The sequence below is a fragment of the Mustela erminea genome, chromosome 13 (assembly GCF_009829155.1).
Source record: "Mustela erminea isolate mMusErm1 chromosome 13, mMusErm1.Pri, whole genome shotgun sequence".
NCBI lineage: Eukaryota > Metazoa > Chordata > Mammalia > Carnivora > Mustelidae > Mustela > Mustela erminea.
The window spans coordinates 90,034,312-90,056,651 of NC_045626.1; the positions used below are offsets into that span (position 1 = coordinate 90,034,312).

Here is a 22,340-nt window from a genome sequence, read left to right on the forward strand (position 1 = left end):
AGTCTTTGTCTCTTCTGTAACCTGCTTTATCATCCTTCCTACAGCTTACGATAATCTGAAAGTTATTTTGATGTTATGCCCCCCACCCGTGTAGATGTGACATCCCTGCGAGCGGGCTGGCATAGTTACTCTCCATCTCCAGTGCCGGCAGCGGTTCCAAGTGCACAGTAGCTGCTTCGTAAACACCAGGTAACTAAGTAACCGATACATCACTTGATACTGTTGCACAGATACAAGCATTTCATGCACTTTTTTCCCTCCCCCCTGCAGAAGTCTCCAGACTGCATTTGACTATTAGAGGAATCTAAAAGTCAACCTTTTTCGTGCAGCCAGAGCCACCGTGGGCACACCTCTGGAAGCTGACATCTGAATGGACGTGTGGGATCCAAGGAAAGGACAGAGCAATTTTCTTCGCTGCAGCCCGGAGGGAGCCGGGATATACGCTCGCCTGCCTTGGTTCTCACTTACCGCCATCAGTCAGCAGGCTTTTAGCAGAGAATTGCACATGTGATTTATTTGAAAATCCTTTCAGGTCCTGAAGGAGAGATGCTTAGTACACAATACACTTTGTCATCGTGTGTCAACATCGTCTCGGTGCAGAGAGCGACATTACACCGCATAAGAGTGTAATTGGATTGTGCCGGGATCCTTAAATCTGCATTTTCATTTACCAAAAGCCACAGTGTTTGGAGGCCCATCTGCAATTGACGCCGGCCCCGCAGAGGGGGTCAGTGTATAGAAAGACAAAGGACAGCCATAAAGCCGCTGAATGCAAACTTTATATTTACAGTCGGTAAGTGTATAAACATATATTACATTCTTACGATCTACAATACATTCTGCAGGGAGACGGATCGGAGAGAGCCAGCGGCTGCCGCGTTAAACGGGACATCACGCGGGTACAGATGGAAAGAAGTATCAGGAGGGCTACTGAAAGCAAAGGACCGTCATTGAGAAAGGGTGACAGTTGAATCGCCCCACCGGACAGGGTGAGTCGACTTGGAGACAGGAGCAGGTGGCCGATGGCTGCTGGATTCCCAGGCGTAGAGCGAATGGGAGCACCTCGGTTGGGGGCTGGTGGGGGTGAAGGTGGAAAGAGTGAGCTGGAGGAAGGGGCACCCACGATCTAGGGAGAATTCAATTACCGGCATTAAGGAGGGGCGGGGGAGAGAAGAGCACAGAACAGAGACACAGAGCGAGGAGAGAAACAGGGCAGGGACACACAGAGAGAAGGGACACACAGTGGAAGAGAGAAACTGGAGAAGAGCACTGCAGAGTGGAGAGACAGCACATGACAGAGGGGAGAGCCCTCCTCACCCCCCACCGCCCCGCCCCGCCCCCCTGCTTCTCCGTGGCCCTTCTTGCCAGGGGTCCCGCCGCCCTGCCCCGCCTTGGCAGGAGCTCGAGCTGGGGCAAGAATACGCTCACCTCTCCCCTCATCTGCCTCCTTAGTGGCTTCCCATCTGTCCAGAGGGGTTGGGGAGACATTCAGAGTCATTCTGATTTTAAGCAATGACGTAAAAGCTCTCCGGACAGACTAGGGCCTCCCTCTCCCCTGCAAGCATGGGCACCTCGGTCCCTCCATCAGTCCAAGCCTCCTGCCCAGCCCCCCTATGGCACAGGGGGACCCCGGCTCTCCCAGGCCACACACTCCATCTTCGTCCACATCTATTTCTGCCACTGTGGATGGGGCACCCGGTGTGGCCATCCGCGGGGCCATCACAAAACGGCTGCCCCACCTTTCCTGAGGGGCCAGGGCGATGAGTGTCCCCGGGTGTTGAATTCACCATGAGAACTGCAAATTCTCAAACCCCTGCCTCTCCAAGGAAAGGACACGAGTGACGTTTGCCTGGCGGGGCCACGGCAGAGTGTCACTTGGACCTGACGCACCAGCCCACGGGGGATGCTGGACAGGCCCCCGTGCCCGCACATGAGCGACGGCTCTTCGACAGCTGCTGGGGCAGAGCAGTGCACATTTGAAGACGGTGAACTTGCCCGGAAAAGCCTGGTTCCTCGAACGGGCTGACATTCTGTGCCCTGTATCCCTAGTTTACCAGTAAAGGGAAGCCCCGAGTGCCCCAGAGGGCTTGCTCCTTTGTTCTGGGCATCTCGTGACAAAGATATCTGAGGCCCATTTGCCCACGTGCGGCCCGTCTGTCCCTGTCGGCAGCACGCGGTCCCGCGGATGGAGGGATGCTCACCCCGGCTCGAGGAACTCGCTGTCCCCCCCGTCCATCCACTCGCACCCACCCGAGTCTCAGGCTTCTTCTGGGCTCTGCGGGAGTGAGTTCTGGACTCCCGTGGGTTTCACCATACCCAAGGGCTTTGGTTCAAGAGAAAAAAGGGTGATGGACGGGGGGCGGGGAGGGCCGTTCTTTCCTGGGACCTCTCAGCCGCTCGGTGGCGCAGAACTCATTTTTCTTCCAAGTTTTACAAATCTCGCCAGGCACGATCCGTCTCAGCACCAGCCGAGACGTTGGGTGCCGGAATATGTGCCCCGATCCCGACGCGGGGCCACCCAGCCAAGCCGGCGACCTTTGCCGGGGCTCTGCCGATGGGGGCGGTCTTATCTTGTCCTGTCATGTCACTCCTTTCCCAGGGGTGCCCTGGCCACACAGCCCCAAATTTAAAGGCTGAGAGTGAGTGAGAGCCCGCGTCCGTGAGGGTCTGGCTTACACGTGCTCACGTAACCCTTCCACGTAGCCGTGCGGCGGTCTGCTCTCCCCGGGGTCCAGATCCTGGCCGACCCAGCGCATGTCCTCACCGCCGGCCGCTATGGAGTTCACGGTGGGGCAGCCGTCGTCCGAGGGGACGGTGGTGAAGGTGCTAAATTTCACTCTTTTCCTCTTTGAGGTAGGGGACGCCGGGGGCTCGCCTCTCTGATCCCTCTCGTCTGTGACGCCGGGGCCCGGACACTTGAGCAGCTGCCCGTTGCTGCTCTTCTGGGAGTCTGTGCGGAGCAGATACTTACTCTCTTCGAAATCCACGGCCCTGTCGATGGCAGTGATCTGCTCGTCTTGGCAGGACGCAAAGTTGATGTGGTTCTCCAGCAGTTCGGAGCGGTGGCTCAGGCCGACCCAGTCGTGCGAGTGACTCAGACCTTCCTGCTCCTCGAACGGAACCTGTTTGTGCCTGTACTTGAGCGCAAAGGCCACGCAGTTGACGAGGAAGACCAGAATGGCCAGGCAGAAGACCCCCAGCAGAGCGTACATGCCGATCTCCAAGTCGGTCAACCCTTTGGAGGCCTGCGCGAGGCCGTTCTCGTCTGACTCCCCGTTGCTTCTGGGCGGGTCGCCCTGGGTCGGGAAGCTGCTGAGCTCGACGGGGATGGTCTGCAGATGGCTGTCATCATCTAAAAGGCTTCCTTGACTGCTCTTCCTCTGAAAGGTCGACCTCTCCGTCGTGGACCCCCTCCCTTCCATGAGGCCCATGGAGGAACTGCTGTGGTACCTTCCTCCCTTACTCCCCCACTCTTGCAAGGGTTTTTTGGGTCTTCTGTCACTGACGTTATTTTCTAGGTGAACTCCAGCCCCAGAGTGTCCGCTGTCACTGGTGTTGGGGTTCGCATCGTTTTGGCCAAACTTAACTTTGACGTTGGCTGTTCCCACGGCCAGCACGCTCTTACGTTTGGATTTCTGGCACGATTCGCTGATGACCATTTCGACCTTCACCAGGGCACCCTGCCCTTCGGTTTCAGCAGCGATGATGGGCCACTTGAATTTGGGGTCTTGGTGGATGGAGACCACGTTCTCATCCAGGGAGGTGGTCATCAAAGAGAAGTCTTTGCCGTCGTAGATGTCTAAGGGGGTGATGGAACCATCGCTGAACTGGACCCAGCAACTGATGGCCGCTTCCTGTTGAATAAAATAAGTCAGTAAGCACGGGCCCCACAGCTCACGGAAGACCACGGCTTTGCACGGCAGACATTCAGTGGCAGAAATAACACAAGAACAAAGGAACGCTTTTTTAAGAAGGCAGAAATGAGTTCAGATGCATGAGGGTCATGGAAGACATTCATTGCTTTTTGGAGGTGGGAAACCAGACCACAACCATGGCCTTGACGTGAGAATGAAGGGAGCCCAGGCTAAACGCCCCATAAGAAGATCTGCTTTTCTTCCCCAAGGAATTGAAAGAAAGACAGGTTTTTTTTGTTGTTGTTGTTTGTTTGTTTTTGTTAATGGATGCTCCGGTTTGCTTCTTTTTTTTCTCTCTCTTTTAAAAACATTTTTATTTATATATTTATTTTTAATAAACATATAATGTATTTTTATCCCCAGGGGTACGGGTCTATGAATCACCAGGTTTACACACTTCACAGCGCTCACCAAAGCACATACCCTCCCCAATGTCCATAATCCCACCCCCTTCTCCCAAACCCCCTCCCCCCAGCAACCCTCAGTTTGTTTTGTGAGATTAAGAGTCACTTATGGTTTGTCTCCCTCCCAATCCCATCTTGTTTCATTGATTCTTCTCCTACCCACTTAAGCCCCCATGTTGCATCACCACTTCCTCATATCAGGGAGATCATATGATAGTTGTCTTTCTCTGCTTGACTTATTTCACTAAGCATGACACGCTCTAGTTCCATCCACGTCGTTGTAAATGGCAAGATCTCATTTCTTTTGATGGCTGCAAAGTATTCCATAAACGTAGTGATCCGAAAGGGCACGTGCACCCGAATGTTTAGAGCAGCGACGCCCACCATAGCCGAACTACGGAAAGAACCCGGACGTCCATCAGCAGATGACCGGATCAAGAAGAAAGCCGGGTTTTAGGGGCACAAGACCCACGTCTATGCCACCATAAATCACGTCTAAGGGCAGGGCTGGCTGGCGGGATCATTTACGACCGACACACATTTCAAGGGAAAATATGACATTATTTCTACGCGGCTTTAATCCCGAGTCTCTGCTCATCCCTCACAACGGAGATGAGGGCCCCTGATCCGGACAGGGACACCCAGAGGAGCCGCAGGTTGGGTGGTGTTGGTCCCGCTGCATCTGGGTCTACGGGCGCAGGTTTGCAAGAGTTTCCAGACGCCGTGTTGACTGGGAGACAGGGAGCTAAACCAGCCAGGGAGACACACACCCTACGTGGACCGTGTCTGCCGGCCTCCTCCCCTCGGTCACACGGGGGAGACAGGGAGACCATGGGTGGCCCATGTCTCAATCTCTCGCCTTCTGGTTTCGTGGCTTAGATCACTCCCTTTGGCACCAGCTGGACCAGGCAGACCGTAATAAAGGAGATACTCCCTGATTGAACGCAAGCCTTGAATTTCAGGGAAGAGGTCGTTGTGCTTGACCTCGAACTGGCCCTTCCTCCCCAAGATCACGAGGAACTACTCCACCCCAACCCCAGGATAACTAGCCTGGAGAGGCATGTGGCCGCCGCACACCCAGCCATGGCGCCACGGCGGACTGGACTGGGGACAAGGGGCCACGAGGGAACCTGCAAAGCCGTTCATCTCTGTGGTGCTGAGCCAGTGCGAGTCTCTCTCTCTGTCTCTCTCCGTCCTTCTCAAATGTGAAATCAGACAGATGGGCTCGAAGCCTGAGCTGCGGGACGATGACTGGGGGGTGGAGCCACCTCGGGGCCCCGCACTGATGAGTGATGAACAAATGTCCGCGTCCAGCATTACTGCAGGACAGGAAAAAGGACTACAGTGGAGGGCAGGCGCAGGGCAGGCAGTGTGAGCGTGGGGAGACCGTCGACACCCTGCGTCTTCCGAGGTGCCGCAGCTGGGGTCTGCAGGAGCCCCTGGTCCTGGGAGCAGAGCCCGCACATCTCAAGCTTGCTCGAGTACATTTCTCTTTCTGGCAACCAAAGCACCTTTAAGTATGACCGAAGCCACTTCTACCCGGTGTTGCTTGGCGTCTGGAAGTAGGAATGTGACTGAGGGCTTCAGCCCCCCCACGAGATACGCCTAGGGTTAGGGTTAGGGTCAGGCGTTGGCTGGACCAGCTGCTAATTGCAGAATGAGGCCGAGAAACAGCCCCAGAGCCCCAGGACTGGACACCGACTCACCAGCTTCATCCAATCTGCCAGGAAACGGGAGCAGGAGACTCAAAAGCCATTGGATTTCCTGAGACTGAAATGTCAGAGCCAAGTGCACGTGGTGACAAGGGCCATGTGACTCAAGTACGGAGCCAGCCACAGGCGAGCACGGTCGGCTCTGCATGTCACGAGTGGATCCGCTCCCTGGCCTTCCTCTAACTCCATCTCACTGCCTCCTTGAGCCCCGGCCATCGGTCCCCTGATTTTATCATCCCGCGAAGACAGAAAGCAGCCCTGGCTTGTTTCCCCTTTGTTATCTGTGCCTTGTATCTTGCCTGGCACCCGGCCCTGAGAACAAGGAGGTTTGTCTCTGGCAAGAGTTCGTATCTGTGACTAGAATCATCCACGTTCAAGGGTTTTATCATCGAAGCCCCTGCCCGCAAAGACCACAGCGAAGGGGCAGAGGAATTAGCTAACACAGGACGTGGAGTGCTGAGGGACGGGGACAGGCTGGGAAGATGGGAGGGCTCTGTGTGCCCTGGGACAAGTCCGGCTCTCCTCAGAGCATGGTTACAGCCTCGGCGGTGCCAGGGCTGGAAGAGCTGAGGGTACACCTGCCAGGAAGGCTTCCCGCCCTGAAGGGAAGCTGCCAGGAAACCCCCGACCTGGGCTGGAGACCGTCCAGCAGCCCCGCGGGAGGAGGGTCCCACTTCACGAGCCCCAGAGAGAACCAGCGGCTGCAGACCATTGTGTCCTTGCTCAGCAAGGTTCACCACCGCCTCCATGTTCCCTCTAACCGATAAGGCTTAACTCTCCTCTAACGAGGAAGGAGCGCACAGTGTTTGTGAACGTCCTATTTCCAGCAATGTGGGAAACCATCACGTTGACACACAAACACACAGGGCACAGGGTCAGCGTCAAGCACAGAGAAAGGAGACGCAGACCGACGTCCCCACGGGGTCCTTGCTTCCGCCCTGAGCTAAACTGCAAGCCTGGCGAGAGCGGCCCCTCCCATCTCCCATCGCCCCAGACCTGCTGCCCCATTTCCCTTGCAGGGACTCGGAGCAGGCTGTGGGCACCTCCCCGGAGGCTCGTCCTCCCCCTGCCGGGGCCGTGGGGGCAGCGGAAGAGCGTGAGACAGCCCCAGCGACTGCCTGAGCGCTCCTGGCACTGGGGCTAATGAGGAGTGGAGCCCTCGTCCAGCCCCTCGTCTTCTGGGGCCCATGATCCTTGATACTGGGAAACCTTTTTCCTTCTTGCGGCTCTAAGGCAGCTCGGAAGCATAAGCCACAGAGCTGCCTGCCTCCCAAATTTCCAGGCTGAGAAGCCCCTGACATGGGTCCCACCATTCTGTGGGACCCCCAGCGAGTGACTCCACCAGACAAATAACCGATCTAACGTGTGGCCTCACCCCACTGCGGGACCTCGCGTGATGTGGGACCCGCTCAGTGAATCGCCCCACCTGACCTGTGACCTGGCCCCACTTGGGACTCTTCCAGATGTCTGACCCACCCCCCCAACCGGATATCTGACCCACCTGCTGGGTGACCTCATCTGATGCGTGACCCATCTCGTGGGTGACTTACCTGGTGCCTGACCTCATGTGATGCGTGACCTACTTGACCCCAGCCCTGCCTCCCTACCTGTCTGGGCCTTTGCAGAAGCTCCTGTGCCGCCGCGGTGGCGAAGATGGCTCTGTTGCTCCCTGGGCTGAGCTGCAGGGAGAGTGACAGGCCTGTCACCAGCTGGACCCCGAGGTCGGTGATGGTCACCTTCTCCTCCAGCACGGTGATGGTCTTTTCTGCCAAGATGGCGTCGGACAGAGGCGACAGGATCTGAAAGGCAGAACCGACACGGAAGGAAAAGCTTTCAGCAGCCCCGGCATTTCCTCCTGCGGCCTAAGTGATGCTCACAGAGACAGACAAATGAGGCAGAGGGAACAGGAACGGGTCTTTCCACTGACGCCTTCTTCCCAAAGATGTATCTCTCTTGTGAAGGTGTGATGTAATTTTAAAGTCGCAGCAAGGCAGTGGATGTGGGGGGACGTGCCACCCCACGACCCGCCAGGCACCCCGCAGTTCTTCAGGGGACGAATTTACGTTGTCCTTCCCCGAGGGCTCGCTCATGAGTCCGGAGCTGCGTGAGCGTTCTCCATGACTTGTGCACGTGCATACTTCATTTAAAATTATTTCCCTTAAATAATTGGTGTAAGAAACTTCACAGCAGCAAGGGGAAATGGTTCTGATGGGCTAGTGACATATTTACGTGTTTCTGTCTTACACACGTGCACGGCTGACCGGAGGCTGTCGGTCCGCGTGTCACCCAAGTCGCGTCACGAGAGCTCACATGCCACACCCAGGGAAACACTGAGCGTTGGGGGGATCAGCCTGCACACAGAGCTGGGGGTCCCTACCACCGGTGCCGACATCTGCACACAGAGCTGGGGGTCCCCACCACCGGTGCCGACATCTGCACACGGAGCTGGGGGTCCCCACCACCGGTGCCGACATCTGCACACGGAGCTGGGGGTCCCCACCACCGGTGCCGACATCTGCACACGGAGCTGGGGGTCCCCACCACCGGTGCCGACATCTGCACACGGAGCTGGGGGTCCCCACCACCGGTGCCGACATCTGCACACGGAGCTGGGGGTCCCCACCACCTGTGGCGTCCCGGGGAAACCAAGCTTAGGCATTTCGACCCTGCAGAGGAGAGATTCTGCTTCTGTGGAACCCTTTGTCCCACTCGCCCCTCACTCAAGGTTGAAGAGTTGAACGCGCAGCCTCCTCCTGGACACAGCTTCCCGCTTCCTTTACCCCACGTTCCCGACACGCTTCTGTCCGCGAGGTATTTACAAAGACCTACGTCGGGATGGCGGTTTTCCCAGGACCCCTGAAATTCGTGTATCGGGCTCCGTGATTCTTTCCAAATACCACCTCGGTCTCTAAGTCGGGTTGGGACAATCGGGACAGCAGGGGGTTACGAGCCCCGGGAAGGAACTAGACAAGTCAATGCACAGCTCGGGAGGGCTCGGAGGAAAGAAGAGAAGGTCTCAGGACCCGTGGCCCCACCAGGACGGCGTCCGCATCGGACGCATGGGGAGCCAGCCCACGCCCCCGACTAGAAGCCCCGACCTGTGTCATGGCCCTGGTGTTTATGCCACCCCGTGTGGGCCAGGCTAATGCTGCTCCTGGTTCCGGTCCCCACGTGGGAGGAATTCAGCTCTTCGGTTTAGATCTTCCAACTGGAAGTTAATGGTGGAGGTTTTCAGCTCTTGTCTTGGGGGCAGATACGTTCGGTTTGACGTAAATAAAACTTTATTTTTTTAAATACTTCTTTATTTTCCCAAGATTTTATTCATGTGTTCAACACAGAGAGAGAGCACGAGCAGGGGGAGCAGCAGAAGGAAAGAGAGAGGCAGGCTCCCCACGGAGCAGGGAGCCCGATGCGGGGCTTGATCCCAAGACCCTGGGATCCTGACCTGAGCCAAAGGGAGATGCCTAACCGACTAAGCCCTGCAGGAGCCCCAAATAAATAAAACATAATGGAATTAATGGCCACCCTTAAAAAAAAAAAAAAAAAAGAGAATTTCACACAAAAAGATTTTTCGCTTTTCTGGAGAAATCTGCAACATCTGGCCGTGTTCGATTTGCATTACCTTCAGCCCCTCCTCCCTCGCCACACTCCTCACTGGCCCCTATCGTGTCCCCAGCACTTGGGGCCCAGGTGGGCTTCTGTCTTTCGGCTCACACGCAGGCTGCTTTGCTCGCTGTCACCTTCTCTGGTCTTAGCGACCCCTGGAGCTTGTGACCCTCGGGTCACTTCAGACCCGTCTATTTTCTCCTTGAGTACAATGGTCTCTCTCTCTTTTTTTTAAGATTTTATTTATTTATTTGACAGACAGAGATCACAAGCAGGCAGAGAGGCAGAGAGAGAGAGAGAGAGGAGGAAGCAGGTTGCCCGCTGAGCAGAGAGCCCGATGCGGGGCTCGATCCCAGGACCCTGGGATCATGACCTGAGCCGAAGGCAGAGGCTTAACCCACTGAGCCACCCAGGCGCCCTACAATGGTCTCTTTTAAATACTAGCCAATTCTCTGGAGTGGATGTGCTCTAAATCTGGCATAATCCAATACGCCCACTGACAAGGCTTCCTTGCACCCAGCTGTGGCAGAAACCCCACGGCAGGGCCGGTGGCCCAGTTGGGGGGAGCTGCTGCTCTCTGTTCTCAGACAGGAGGTAGACGACTAAACCCACGGGACCTCCTGGAATGGCGTTTTGGGGGAGTGTTTGTTCCAAAACCTCCTGTTAAATCCTGGTCCTGCCTGAGCCGTCCCTAGCTGCAGCTGCCCCCAAGACTGTGAGGGGCATAATAACTTTGTTCCTCTCCTTGGCTCGTTTCTGAGATCCCCTGTTTTCGCTGGGCCTGGGGTGGGACTTGAGGCTGCGTGGTATCACGGCGGGATGGAACGCTGTGATACCAGGCGATGGTCAGTGGGGTGGAGGGCTCAGTGAGAAGCTGCTGGCCGTGCCCCTGCCCACGGCTCCCATGAGGCCGGCTCAGGCCCGGAGCCTTCTCCCCACGATGGTAACACCCAGCACGGCAAGGAGACAGACAGCGTACTGGGGTTTCAAACACGACGCATCCAGGAGAACCAAGCGGCATTTGTCGATGCAAGCAGCAAGGGAGGAGCTTCGAGAGTCTTGTCACATCCTTACAGCCCGACAGCGTCCGGGAGACAATCCGGTTCGCTCGAGCAAGACATGTCCTAAGCAATGACGAACAATTCTCTGGGCAGAGAAGAGGCAGACGGATACAGAGGGCCCTTGCCCTGGGGGTTGCTCACCTGAATGGTGGTCATCCCAAGCTCCTGGCCGACGAGGACCTGTCCCCCCTGCAGCTTGGCGATGCGGGGCTCCTCCACCTGCATGAAGTCGCCCACCAGCTCCGTGATGTCCACCTGCCAGTCTGAGCCCAGCAGGTGGGCCAGGTGGCCGCCCCGGTCCGCCGCCTCGGCCACGAACTGCGTCAAGACGCGCACCATGGCGTGCTGGTACTGGAGCGCGCAGCCGCGACCCCCCCTCCTGTCGTCGTCCTCCTCCTCCTCGCTGTCCCGGGCTGGCCTGTCAAATGGTCAGGTTGGGTTAGCAGGTGCTGACTGGGGCCGGCGGCAGGGGCTGCAAAGGTGAGCGGGCGGGGAGCCCAGCCCGGTGGGGTGCGACCCCAAATAACCTGACCACGGGGTGACACCGGTCCTGACAATCAGAAGGGGCTGGTGTGGTCAGCAGAGCTCCCAGGGGCCCCCACCTCCCAGAATGCAGTCAGCAGAATCCCACCCCCTCAGAGCGCAAGCTGCACCTAGTAACCTTCCCGCCGCGGGAGACGGTAGGCAAAGTGACAGGGTGTCACTTCCGGGATGCGGCTTTAAGAAAGACCGTGACTCTTCTTGCTTCGTAGTCTTTCCTTGGTTCTTCCCTTGCTCGGCCTGAGCAAGCGAGCCGCCACGTCGGGAGCAGCCCCGTGGAGCTAGCCAGAAGCCAGCGCAGCGGCGTCTCACACCGTGAGATCGTACGCGTCTTCTTTAAGCCCCTAAGTCTGGGGACCTGTCATTACATTGTGCAGCTCAGCTGACAGGGCTGTGGGCGACCGCGATGGCCCCATCAACCAGCACGCGTGGCGGTCGGTATCGAACTCAATGTAACGGGACAGTAAGCACAGAAAGGACCGGGATACTTGGGCTTGGGGACAGACGTTAGCTGCTCCTTTTGTGTCTGACGCCTTCCGTCCAGCCAGTTCTTCCTGGCACATGGCGGTCTCCATCTGAGCAACAGCCCAGTTCTGTGGCCAGATCTGAGCTGACACGGAGATGGGCCACGATCAGACAAAGCCAGTCCTCTGGTGCATCCTACCGGCTGCCGCCCAGCTCGCAGCCCCAGTAACCACTCCTAACCTCGCCCTGAGACCCCGCAACTAAGGAGAGGGTCCCACCAGCTCAGCCATAGAGACCCTGCAGAAGGGTCTCTAGAGGGTCCATAGAGGGTCACTGCCGAAACTATCTTCCCGCCACGTGTGGGACCCGCAGGCTGCATTCTGGAAGCTGTCCCGTCCCCCAGAGGCAGAGAGACTAATGGGGGTGGAGCTCCAGGGGCAGCTCTCAGAGGAATGCCAGTGTCCTCCCTGCTGAGCAAAGACACCAGGAGTGCCCCCTACTCTAATTCCACGTACGCTCACTTTTGACTTTCTATAGGTGTCTGCCGTGCCGGTCCTCAGTGTCTCTGAACAAAGAACCTGACCTCTTGCTATTCTCTTGGTACCTGGTGGCCCGTGGGGATAAAGGACCCCTTTCCTCCAGCAGACACCTCAGGGAAAGGACCAGGCACACGGGGGACAGTCTTCTGACCTCATCTCCCTGAGACCAAGCAATCTCTGCACTTCTGGGCTGGGGGCACAGAGGGGCTGCCCAGGTCAGCAGAGTCTGCTCTCTGGTCTTTCTAGGGGACCTCTGTCATTCGCGCCATCCCAGAATCAACTGGCCCCTTCTTCCAGTATCGACCCATCGGTTCGGGTGGGGCTGACCTCTTCCAGGTGCTCTGACTCCAGTCCAGGAATCATGGCAAAGCCTCAGCGGACAGTGTGATCTACGTCCTCGCTACACTGATGGCCTTGGGGACGGGCACACAGCCCAAGGGAGGCCAGCGTAACTCTAGGGCCCCTGCTGGAACCAATGGGAAGGAAAGGATGCACTTTCTGCAAGTCTGGAACTGCAGGAGAAAAGCTGGTAGAGGACGAGGCCAGCACACGCAAGCCAGCCCACGAGGCGGGGACAGACTCCGTCCTGAGGGTGCCAATTGCAGCCCCGGGGCCAGTCAGGCCTGAAATTAGCTGCCCTGCAAATATGTGCCTTTAGCAGAAGCATGTTTGCCTCTGGTCTCTGATAGGAAGTCGTGACTAGCACACCCACCTTTTGTTGGAGACGATGGGCACCCTCCAGCCCTTGATCTGGTTGAGCTCAGTGTCCGAGACCTCGATCTGCAGCGGGAGCCGGGGCACCCACACGGTCATCTCCAGGGGGCTGCTCAGGTGCTGGTAGGTGAAGTTCACCACCACGTTCACCTTGCCTTTCATCTCCTTCCCGTTGACGAAGACGTAGTCACAGCTGTCAGACACCTGTGAAGAGGAGAGAGGAGAGGCAGGCGGTGAGATCTTCCCATATGCCATTGCTGTGGGAACAGCAGATGCTGTAGGGGTCTGACCGCTCCTCCTAGGACCCCTTCTTCCACCTGCCCACCAGGTGCCACAGCCAGGCAGCCGAGCTCTCCTGCTGCATGTCCTCCGGCAGATGACCCTTAGGCGTTGGGAGCCCTGCCCTGAGCCACTGGGTGCTGCATGCTGCCCGCCCACCTTGGCCTGCTGAGCTCTGGTCTGCCTGGAGGAGGGGCACCGTGTGCAGAGCCACCAGCCCGAGAGCCTCCTGCGGGGAGGCTGAGGCTAGTTTCACAGGAACTGCTCTGCTCTGCTCGGTTTCCCTCAACTGTGCATCCTGTGCTCTTCAGCTCCCGTACGGATTTCTCTGGAGAACTTCCATCTCAGCTGTGGGGGTGGCTGTGACCTATACTCTTCACGGTTCCTTACTGAGCCCTGTGGGGTTTCTCCCCATGAGCCCAGCAGGGCACTGCCCCGCTGGTGTCTCTTCCTTCTGTGCTCCCCACCGTGCCCCACTCCCTCACTCTGCCTCCTGGAGCCCCTCCCTGGTTAAGTCCGTGTCCGGGGCTCTGTGCCCTGGACAGGGAGACACAGGCACGTGTTAGCTCCTGCTGTCCAGTGGGTAGCCTGAGACCAGGCACTCCCCCAGGAAGGGGCAGAGCCACAGCTGGGCACTGGGGCTGCGGCTGTGCCGTCCACATTCTCAACTCCTGCCCCGTACGAGACTGCTCCTCCCTGCTGGCATCTGAGAGAAGAACCAAGTTCAGCGGAAGAACCTCCTCCTCTTGTCTTTGCTTTCCAGCAATCTGGGTGTGTGTGTGTGTGTGTGTGTGTGTGTGTGTGTGTTCCTTCTCATCTTAAACCAGGCCTGGGTAAGTGTCCTAGGCTAATTCGTGGCCCCTAAGACGTCAGGACCTGAGTCTCCGGAACCTGTCAGTGTAACCTTTTCCGGTAAAAGGGACTTTGCAGATGTGGTTCAGTTAAGGATGCTGAGACGGGCAGATTGTTGGGTGACTGTCCTGGAGGGCCCCCAGGATCACTGAGCGCCCTCGCCAGAGGGGCGTGGAAGGAGACTGGCGGCTGTGGCTGAGGAAGGCCACCCAGGAGGGGGCCACACTGTGGGCTCTGGCAATGCAGGGCAGGATGGAGGCACGTCCAGAGGGTCGAAAAGGCAAGGACCAGCCTCCGCCTCAAGCCTCGGGATGGTGAGCTGCCAAAAATGCTTCTCAGTGCCTCCAGAACACGCATGTGGAGCCCAGGCCTGTGCCGGTGTGCTCGGGCGGCCCTCGGACGTGGACACAAGCCCGACGTGAGCACAGAGGGAGCACCCGTGTGGTCAGAGAGCCCTGACCATGCGCCGGGACCAGCAGCTGAGCACAGCATGTGTGGTCTCAGCACACACGAGCACCCAGGAGGGAGGGGGTTCTTGTCCTCGGTTCGCAGCTGGGCAGTCTGATGCCCCGAGATGTTCGGTAATGCTTCCCAGGGACGCACAGCTGGTAACATGCAACCCAGACTCCCGCCCCCGGGCCATCCCAGCTGCCTCCGCCTGCGGGTGCAGTACCCCTGCCTGAATGGCCTTGCGGGCTGGATTCCTAAAGGATGCTCCCCTCCCCCCCGCACTCGGAGGGCTATGGAGAAAGCAAAGCCGAAATGATCACATAGTTCCCCATCACGACAAGCACTTCCGACGAAGGCCCCTCTCATCCTCCCGTTAGGCAGCCGGGATGCAGAACACACACAGAGCCTGGAGGTTCGGCGTCTGGGAACGATCAGCAGCAACCCTGGAGAGAAACGTGGACCCAGGCCCACGGATGAGTCAGAGGAGGCTGTCTTCCTGAGTATCTGCCAATAGCAAACTACTTAAATCTGATGGAAAGCCCGATGGAACAACGCAGGCGGCTTTGTCCCCATTGTGGCCTGGCCACCGCGCCTGAAGTCTCAGGGTTTTTCTCTTTCAAGTCTTCCAGCAAATCAGGCTGATTGTCACAGATGAGCTGCCTGGAGGGGGGAGGGAGGGTGGGCGAAGGGAAAGAGGAGGAGGGGGAGGCGGGGGGAGGAGGAGCAGGTGCGCGGGAGGAGGTGAAGGGGGGGAGAGGGAGGGGAGAGGCGGGGGGAGGAGGAGGAGGGGGAAGAGGAGGAAAAAGACTGGGGAGGAGGAGGAGGGAGGGGGTTGGGTTTGGAAGTCGGGTCTTCAGGGCCCGGGCTGCTTCCTGGATGTGACTTTCTGGCCGTCTCGTTGAAGGAGGGGTTCAAGGACAAGGGGGTAGGACAGCATCTCAGGCAGGCCCGCGTCTTCGACCCCCTGCCCCGCAGTGGAAGACAGAGCCGGGCGGGTACTGGGGTAGATGATGAATACGGAGCTCAGTCTTCATGTTGTGTTATGTTTTGCTTTGCTTTGAGATTCAGTGTTTATTCCTCAAAGTAGTAAGAAGGAGGGGGAGCTGGACATGATGAAAGCAGCAGGGAAGGCAGGACTCCACACCCAAGCAGTGTCCTGTAAGGGGCAGGTGGAGCCACGCCATCTGGGTAGGAACTGCAGTACTCGGGCTAAGGGCAGGGTGCTGCGGTAGACGCATGCACGTGCGTGTGCACATGTCTGTGTGCTTGTGTGGTGTGTGGATGCATGCGGGATGAGCATTGCGTGTGCATGTTCACAGGCATGTGTGCACACAGGTGTGCATGTTCAGGTGTACATGTGTGCACGGCCATGTGTGTGCACCCATGTGCATGGGTGTGTGCGTATACATACGCATGTGTCTGTGTGCACGCACTGTGTATGTGTGCACACATGTGTGAATGTGCAGGTGCACAGATGTGCACGATTGCACACGTTGTGTGTCTGTGTGTGAGGGTATACATGCGTATGTGTTTGTGCGTGCATGTGTGTATGTGTTCATGTGAGTGCATGTGGGCAGTGTGTGCGCAGATGGGTGCGCGTGCAGGTATACACATGCGTGTGTTTGTGTGTGTGCCTGTGCATACATGCATGTGCGTGTGTGTGCAAGCACAAAATGTTCATAGCAAGTAATAAGACCACCAGCTGTCTGACGGCAGGGTCTGTGGATCTCCGCCCCTACACTTCTCCGGGTTTCTGTGCACGGCCAGAATCTGCACGTGGCAGGGGGCACAACGTCTTGCCAGCAGCATCTGGCCCTAGTTTGGGCGCACAGTGGGACTGTGCTTCTAGCTCACATGTTGTTAGGGACGGAAACCTCCTGACAAGAAGTTGGGAGCAGGAGTTGCGTGCCACCTCCCCGTGGGGACATTTAATTTCCCAAGAAGGACCTTCCCAGGCTTCCCGTCCCTATGCATGGTGACCCCAGCCAGGAGCCCAGCAGGCCACGCCGCTGAGCTCAGAGCCCCCCGCAAAGCTGCGGGGACAGGCATCAGGCAGCCCGGGTGGCAAGCAGAACTGTCTCATTTGAAGTTGCTGATTATGGGTTACGTTCCTTCACATTAGCCAAGCTATCCCACCCAGCCACACGCACAGACATGTCCTGAGGACTGCATTAGTAGCGAAGGAATGCACCAAATTCACAGGTTCCGTGGGCTGCGGCAGGGTGAGTAAGACACATGAAGGCAGATGAAATAATGAGGGGGTGCTGGGAAGATCCTAATTCCTGGAAACACAAAATGAGCCAGGAATGCAACTGGGGTCTGCCCCGGGGGCCAGAGGTCTTGGTTATAACAAGCATCTTTCCAGGATGCCCAACTTCGGGGACCCCTTCCCCCAGCACTGCCCCGTGCTAATGGCTTTCTAATGATGGAAACAGTGTGCAAAGGAAGTAAGTAAAAACCAGGGAAGAATGACCCGTGGCTTTGCAAGGCTGCACCTTGGAGGAAGCTTTGGGGAGGTTGGTGGGGATCGGAGGAGAGAATGAGAGCCCACCCAGGAAGGACTCTGGCAGTGAATGAAAGGGGGTGTCCTGAGTCTCTGTGCTGGGGAGTTGGGGGCATAACACCTGCCTGGGGGTCCTGACGCTCACAATTGCATGGTTTGGGGATCCAGAAACGCCAGGTCCTGTTTGTTGTCATTCTCACAGGGGAGCAGACCTCAGCCTGGGGGTGTCCGAGATCTTTCTCTGCCTATGACTCAGCTCAGGCTGCGAGTCGGGGGGCTGCTGCCCTGCTGGCCCGCCCCATCCTTCACTGATTCTGAGTGTGCTCCAGCCTGTCTGGGGGAAGCAAAAAAGGGGTGTGTGCGTGAAAATACCCAGAAGGGGGTGCGGAGGGAGACTCACATGGCAGATGTCATTCACTTAAAGATTTTGAGATGAGATTATCTTGGATTTGGGGGCAGGCCACAAATGTCATCAGCATCCTTGTAAGGGAGACACAGGGAAACCTGAGAGACAGAAGAGGAGGAGGCCACGTGTAGGTGAAGCCAATGACGTGGCAGGGTCATGGCCACTCCGGCAGGAGGGCCGGCTGCCAGCATCCCCCCCAAGAGGCAGGAGCAGAACTCCCAGGGGCCCCCAAGGGGGCATCATTTTGACTTCTGGCCTCCAGAATTGTAAGGAAAGTATTCCTGTTGCATTAAGATAGCAAACTCATGGTCCTTTGTCACAGTGGTCACTGGAGACCAGTCCCCCCGGCCCCGGGGCATGGCTCTCCCTTCCTTGTCCCCTACTTACAGGCCTTCCCCTGGGGCGTTCCACACCGAGCCTCCCACATGGGTGCCGGCCCATGCTTGGCTCCACGCAACCTGACCGAAGGCTGGGTTCACTCTGAGTTGGGAAGACCCCTGTCGGGTCCTCCCCAGAGCCCACCTGGGTCCTCCGGCATCCTGCAGTCCCTGCAATAACCAGATGGGCAGGACTTGTCCCGTCTCCAGGCTCCCATCTTCCCCGCCCTCTCCCTGACTGTTGCCCGATGAATGGACACACCCATCAGTCCAGGTGAGCAGACAAGACCTGCCTGTTCCTTCCGAACGATGCTACACGGTGCTGAAGGTGGGAGGGAACGATCTGGGGGGACTCGCCCTTCTTTCAGACTCTGCTTCCAGGCAGCCACCCTGTGCCATGGTGAGGATACCGTCCAAACCTGGCCCTGCTGTGCACAATCCCTCACTTGAGTCAATTTAATGCCATCTCTCTTTTCTGTTCAAATGCTGTAAGAATTCAAATCTTATTTAAATATCACCGACATTCATGGTAAAATGTATGTTTTTCTGATGTTTTCTCTTTCCTCCCCCCCCCACCCAAGAGCTAGAGGTAAGGATATTAGAATTCTACCCCTCCACCCAGATTTGGTAAAAGTAAACAGCCTATCAGGATATTTGCACCCAGTTCTCAAGGGAGGTGTCACCTGTTTGAGATTAGTCTTTATCCTGGACAAAAATCACACCATTAATAATAGTGATAGCAACAGGCGCAGGGTCTAATATTTGCTGAGTATTTGTTATGTGCAAGGCACCTATGCTAAGCATCTCACACCTAATTCCACATAATCTTCCACATATGTCTGTTGGGTAGGTACTGCTGTCTCATGTCCCAGAGCAGAAACTGAGGCACACCCTCCCATGGCCATGCGGGACATGTTTCACTGGGCTAATGGATCAGAAGATAAATTGGCTTACCAGGCTAGGCTAATTTATCGGGAGGCAACTGGCATCCGTTAACGCGAAGTAGGCAGGCTTCCACCAAGGGACAAGCAAGTTTTCAGTGAACACACGGAGGACAGAGAGCTGCAGCGGTGTGCAAAGGGAGCGAGCAGACTGCAATCGGATGGCCCGGACAGGGGCTCACCTGTGTGCCCCCTCATTTCCCTCTGTGGAAGCCATGGCTCCCAGGACATCAGGTTGGGACTCATTTTGCAAACAGGGCCTTGAAGAAGTAATAAGATGTGGCCTTTTGTCAGGAGCAGGACACGCAGAGGCTTGGGGTGCTCGTAAGAAGGGGGGGCACATGTGGACAAAGGGAGGAGGCAGCCATCCCCAAGGACAGCAGCCTCGGGAGAAAGGCGGCACCCCGACCTTGCACTTCTAGCCCCAGAATTGTAGGAAAATCATCTGCTATGTAAGCTCCTGGCTGGGGTATCTCCTTACGCAGCCCGAGCCGAACCCTAAAGCCTGTTTTCCCACTGCGGGAGGAGATGGTCTGGGCAGGGGGCCCCCAGCACTTAGTGGGGCTTCACATGGCAGCGGTGAGAGTGGGTGCCCAGGACTGCTCTGCCGCTCCTGCCCAAGGCTTACATGCAAGGACTTGACTCATCTCCGATGGTTACCTCACAAAGCAGAGTTCCCACAAGGCCCACCGTGCAGAACAGGAAACTCAGGCACTGGGTGACCAGTTTGGGTTTGCATGGCTGGAAAGCACTGGGATTTGCACCCAGGCCATGTTGGCCCTCTTCTCCTGGCACCACACCCTGTGACTGCAGAGCTCTCTGGGGAGCAGACCCCGAGACAGAAGATCAACCAGGCAGCAGCTTCTGTGGACGGAGCAGGAAGGGGCACAGAATGGGCGAGGGGCTCTCCAGTCCAGCGCAAATCTGGCGAAACCCCTCCCAGCTACAGCAAGGGGCCCGGGGGCCAAGGCTGGCTGCCCACGAGAGAAACCACAAGTGGGTGCCAGTAGCCAGGGCCTCATGCCTCCGTCTTTGTCATCTGTCAGCCGCCAGAGGAATAGCATGGCTCAGCTCAGAACCGAGGCACCCAGGGAGCTCAGCTACCCACGCTCCTCAGCAGAACAGAGCGCCCCTTCTGGAGGAGCATCCGAGGGGCACCCCCCCCAGCCCACGTGGGCTACTTGTTTATGTCACCACACACGGATTTTCTGGCATCTTTGTAATCATCTGTGTGCAACAGCCTAATTTTCCTTCTAAAACACTAAATTTAAGTTCCCAGGAGGCTCTGTTATTTTAAAACCAAAACCAAACCTTTTGCACGAGCCCAGTTTCCCACTTGTAGCGTTCCCCTGGGTCAGAAGGAAGAAGGCACTCAGGGAAGGCTCTTTTGTCTTTGTTCTCAACACGACTCCACATGGGGCCGGTGCCGTGGGTCACAGTGGCCTCCTGGCCCATGCCAAAGTGGGCGTCCAGAGCCGCGCACAGAGACTCACGCGCATCTCCCTCTGGGGCTCCTGGAGAAAAACCTCCCCGTTACGTGCAGATGTACACGAACAAAAATACAGACACAAGGGGGAAAACCGGAATCCTTGGGGAAAGCATCTCCAGGACTGACTTCCGTTCTGCCACCAGCACTCAGCTTTTCCTTGAAATAGCTTCTAACGGTCCTCGGAAGCACGCAGCCCCCTCTGGAAACTACCAGATGTGCGTCTCGCTCTTTTCCTTCCCTTGTGGATGGCATGATGGTCTTGACCCTGAAGGCACAGTCAAGGTCAGGAGGAAGTGGACGTGTGCTTCCTTTTGGACCTGAGCGTCTGTGTTCCCTTTGCAGTCTGTGGAGCTCCTGCAGGGACAGAGCCCAGGGGTATGGAGCCCGTGTCCCCCACACTCCAAGCAGCAGCTCCGGAGCCCAGCATGAGAGTTCCAACACGGGACACGGGAGACCCAGGGCCTCAAGAGTCGGGGAGGGCCGGTACTGTCCTGGCGCTCCAACCGGGGCCGGGCTCTGTGGGGCGACCCTGCAAAGCAGAGGTCTGATATGCCCCCTACACCTTTCTGGGCTCTGCCTCCCAGGATTTTCTCACTTCCTTCCGGGACCTGCGGGCATCACCCCAGTGCCCTCACCTGCTGTGGGGCAGCGGCTGGTCTGTGCAGTTTCTACTCCACACTCTCGGAAGCCGCTGGGTTAAAGCTGTTCAGAACAAGGGTTCCGCCACCCAGGGCCCCCTCCTTAGAACCCTGAGTCTCACGCCCAATGGTAACCCCTCACATTCAGAGGGACCCGTGACAGCAGAGCAGTGACCTGTGCAAGGGGACATTGTCTCTGTGTTTGTAATTCTGGGGCCGTCTTGTTCTTGCAGGTCCGGGCGGGGAGTCGGGGGACGGCTGCTGTATCACGCTGCCTCCGTGGCACCCCCTGGGTCTCTGCTCCCCCTTTCAGCAGGGGCTTCGCAACTTTGTATCTAGTTACAATCCCCCCTATTCCATTCTCTCTGGTCCAATGACAGACGCACCTGCCTCCCAGCTGTGCCCTCAGTGATTTGGCGCAGGAAGGAGGCAGCCGCCTTTGCCGGGGGCAGTGTGACTTCTAGGTCCTTCGGGAAGATGTCTGCAGGGTGGAGAGGTGGCCGAGCATCCCCGGAGATGGATCCGGCTTCCATTCCTCGTGTCCTCCTACCCAGTCCTGACACTGCCCAACTCCAGGGTGTCATGGGTCCGACAGAGCAGAAGTGACGTGTCACTTCCGAGGGGGGCACGAAGAGCCGGCGTGCATTCTCTGTGATCTTTCCTCCTGCCTGGGAGCCCCGAGATGCAGGTGCCCTGAGATGCTGGGCCATTTCTGCTTCTGCGGAGGATGCCCTGCAGGGCACCCGCCGGTATCTGAGAACAGGGGGTGTGGGCTGAGGCTCTGCCTCTAGTACTCGGCCTCGCGGAGCCCACCCTGCCTAGCTGGTGTGGTGGGGAAGACCTGTCTCCGATCCACAGCATCCTCCAGGCCTGGAACGGCGCCCGGGGCCCAGTGGATATGCCCTAACACACAGATGAACGAACGGAGGTGAGACCCACTTTGCAACGGGTCCTGATGTGGACTCCAGTGTGGCACCAAATTCCCTAAGCCCGCGGGTCCAAGCCGGTCGCTCATCGCACCTGCATTGTTTGACGAATATTCCGCAAGGCTCCCTTTAACATCCTGAAAGGGACTCACAGGTAATAGAACTCGCCTACAAGATGCTTTATTAACATTACTGTCCCTGACTGGGTATACAGTGCACATGAATTTATAAGGGAGTGACGCCCGTTTCGAAGGGCAGCTTCTTCAGCACGACTCACCAGGAAATGTCTCGAAGCTCTCTCCCCCGGCACTTGGAGGCAACCAACACATAGACCACCCTGCCCGCCCCCTCCTCCGCAAAAGCCGCGGGTCCCAGGACGAGGGCACAGAGAGGCGGCTGTGGCGGCTTGGCGCCGTGCCCATGAGGAGACCTCCCCAGGTGGGCGACAGCTCCTGGTAAAGTAACCCACAAAACCAAGCATTCCTTCGAATTACCCTGCGTTGGCGCCTGAGAAATTCGGTGTG

General features: G+C 57.4%; 1 protein-coding gene across 3 annotated transcripts in view; it reads right to left on the reverse strand.

Annotated features, from left to right (window-relative positions):
- Nucleotides 1-1,228: 1,228 nt before the first annotated feature.
- TMEM132D (transmembrane protein 132D) overlaps nt 1,229-22,340 on the reverse strand; it is a 571,936-nt gene continuing 550,824 nt past the window's right edge. For all 3 annotated transcript variants that reach the window (XM_032310915.1, XM_032310917.1, XM_032310918.1), the window contains 4 exons: nt 12,954-13,159; nt 10,839-11,115; nt 7,638-7,829; nt 1,229-3,854 (listed from right to left, as the gene is read on the reverse strand). In XM_032310915.1, coding sequence (XP_032166806.1) covers nt 2,673-3,854; nt 7,638-7,829; nt 10,839-11,115; nt 12,954-13,159 — 1,857 coding nt within the window. In that variant the 3' untranslated portion in view covers nt 1,229-2,672. The remainder of the gene's footprint in view (nt 3,855-7,637; nt 7,830-10,838; nt 11,116-12,953; nt 13,160-22,340) is intronic.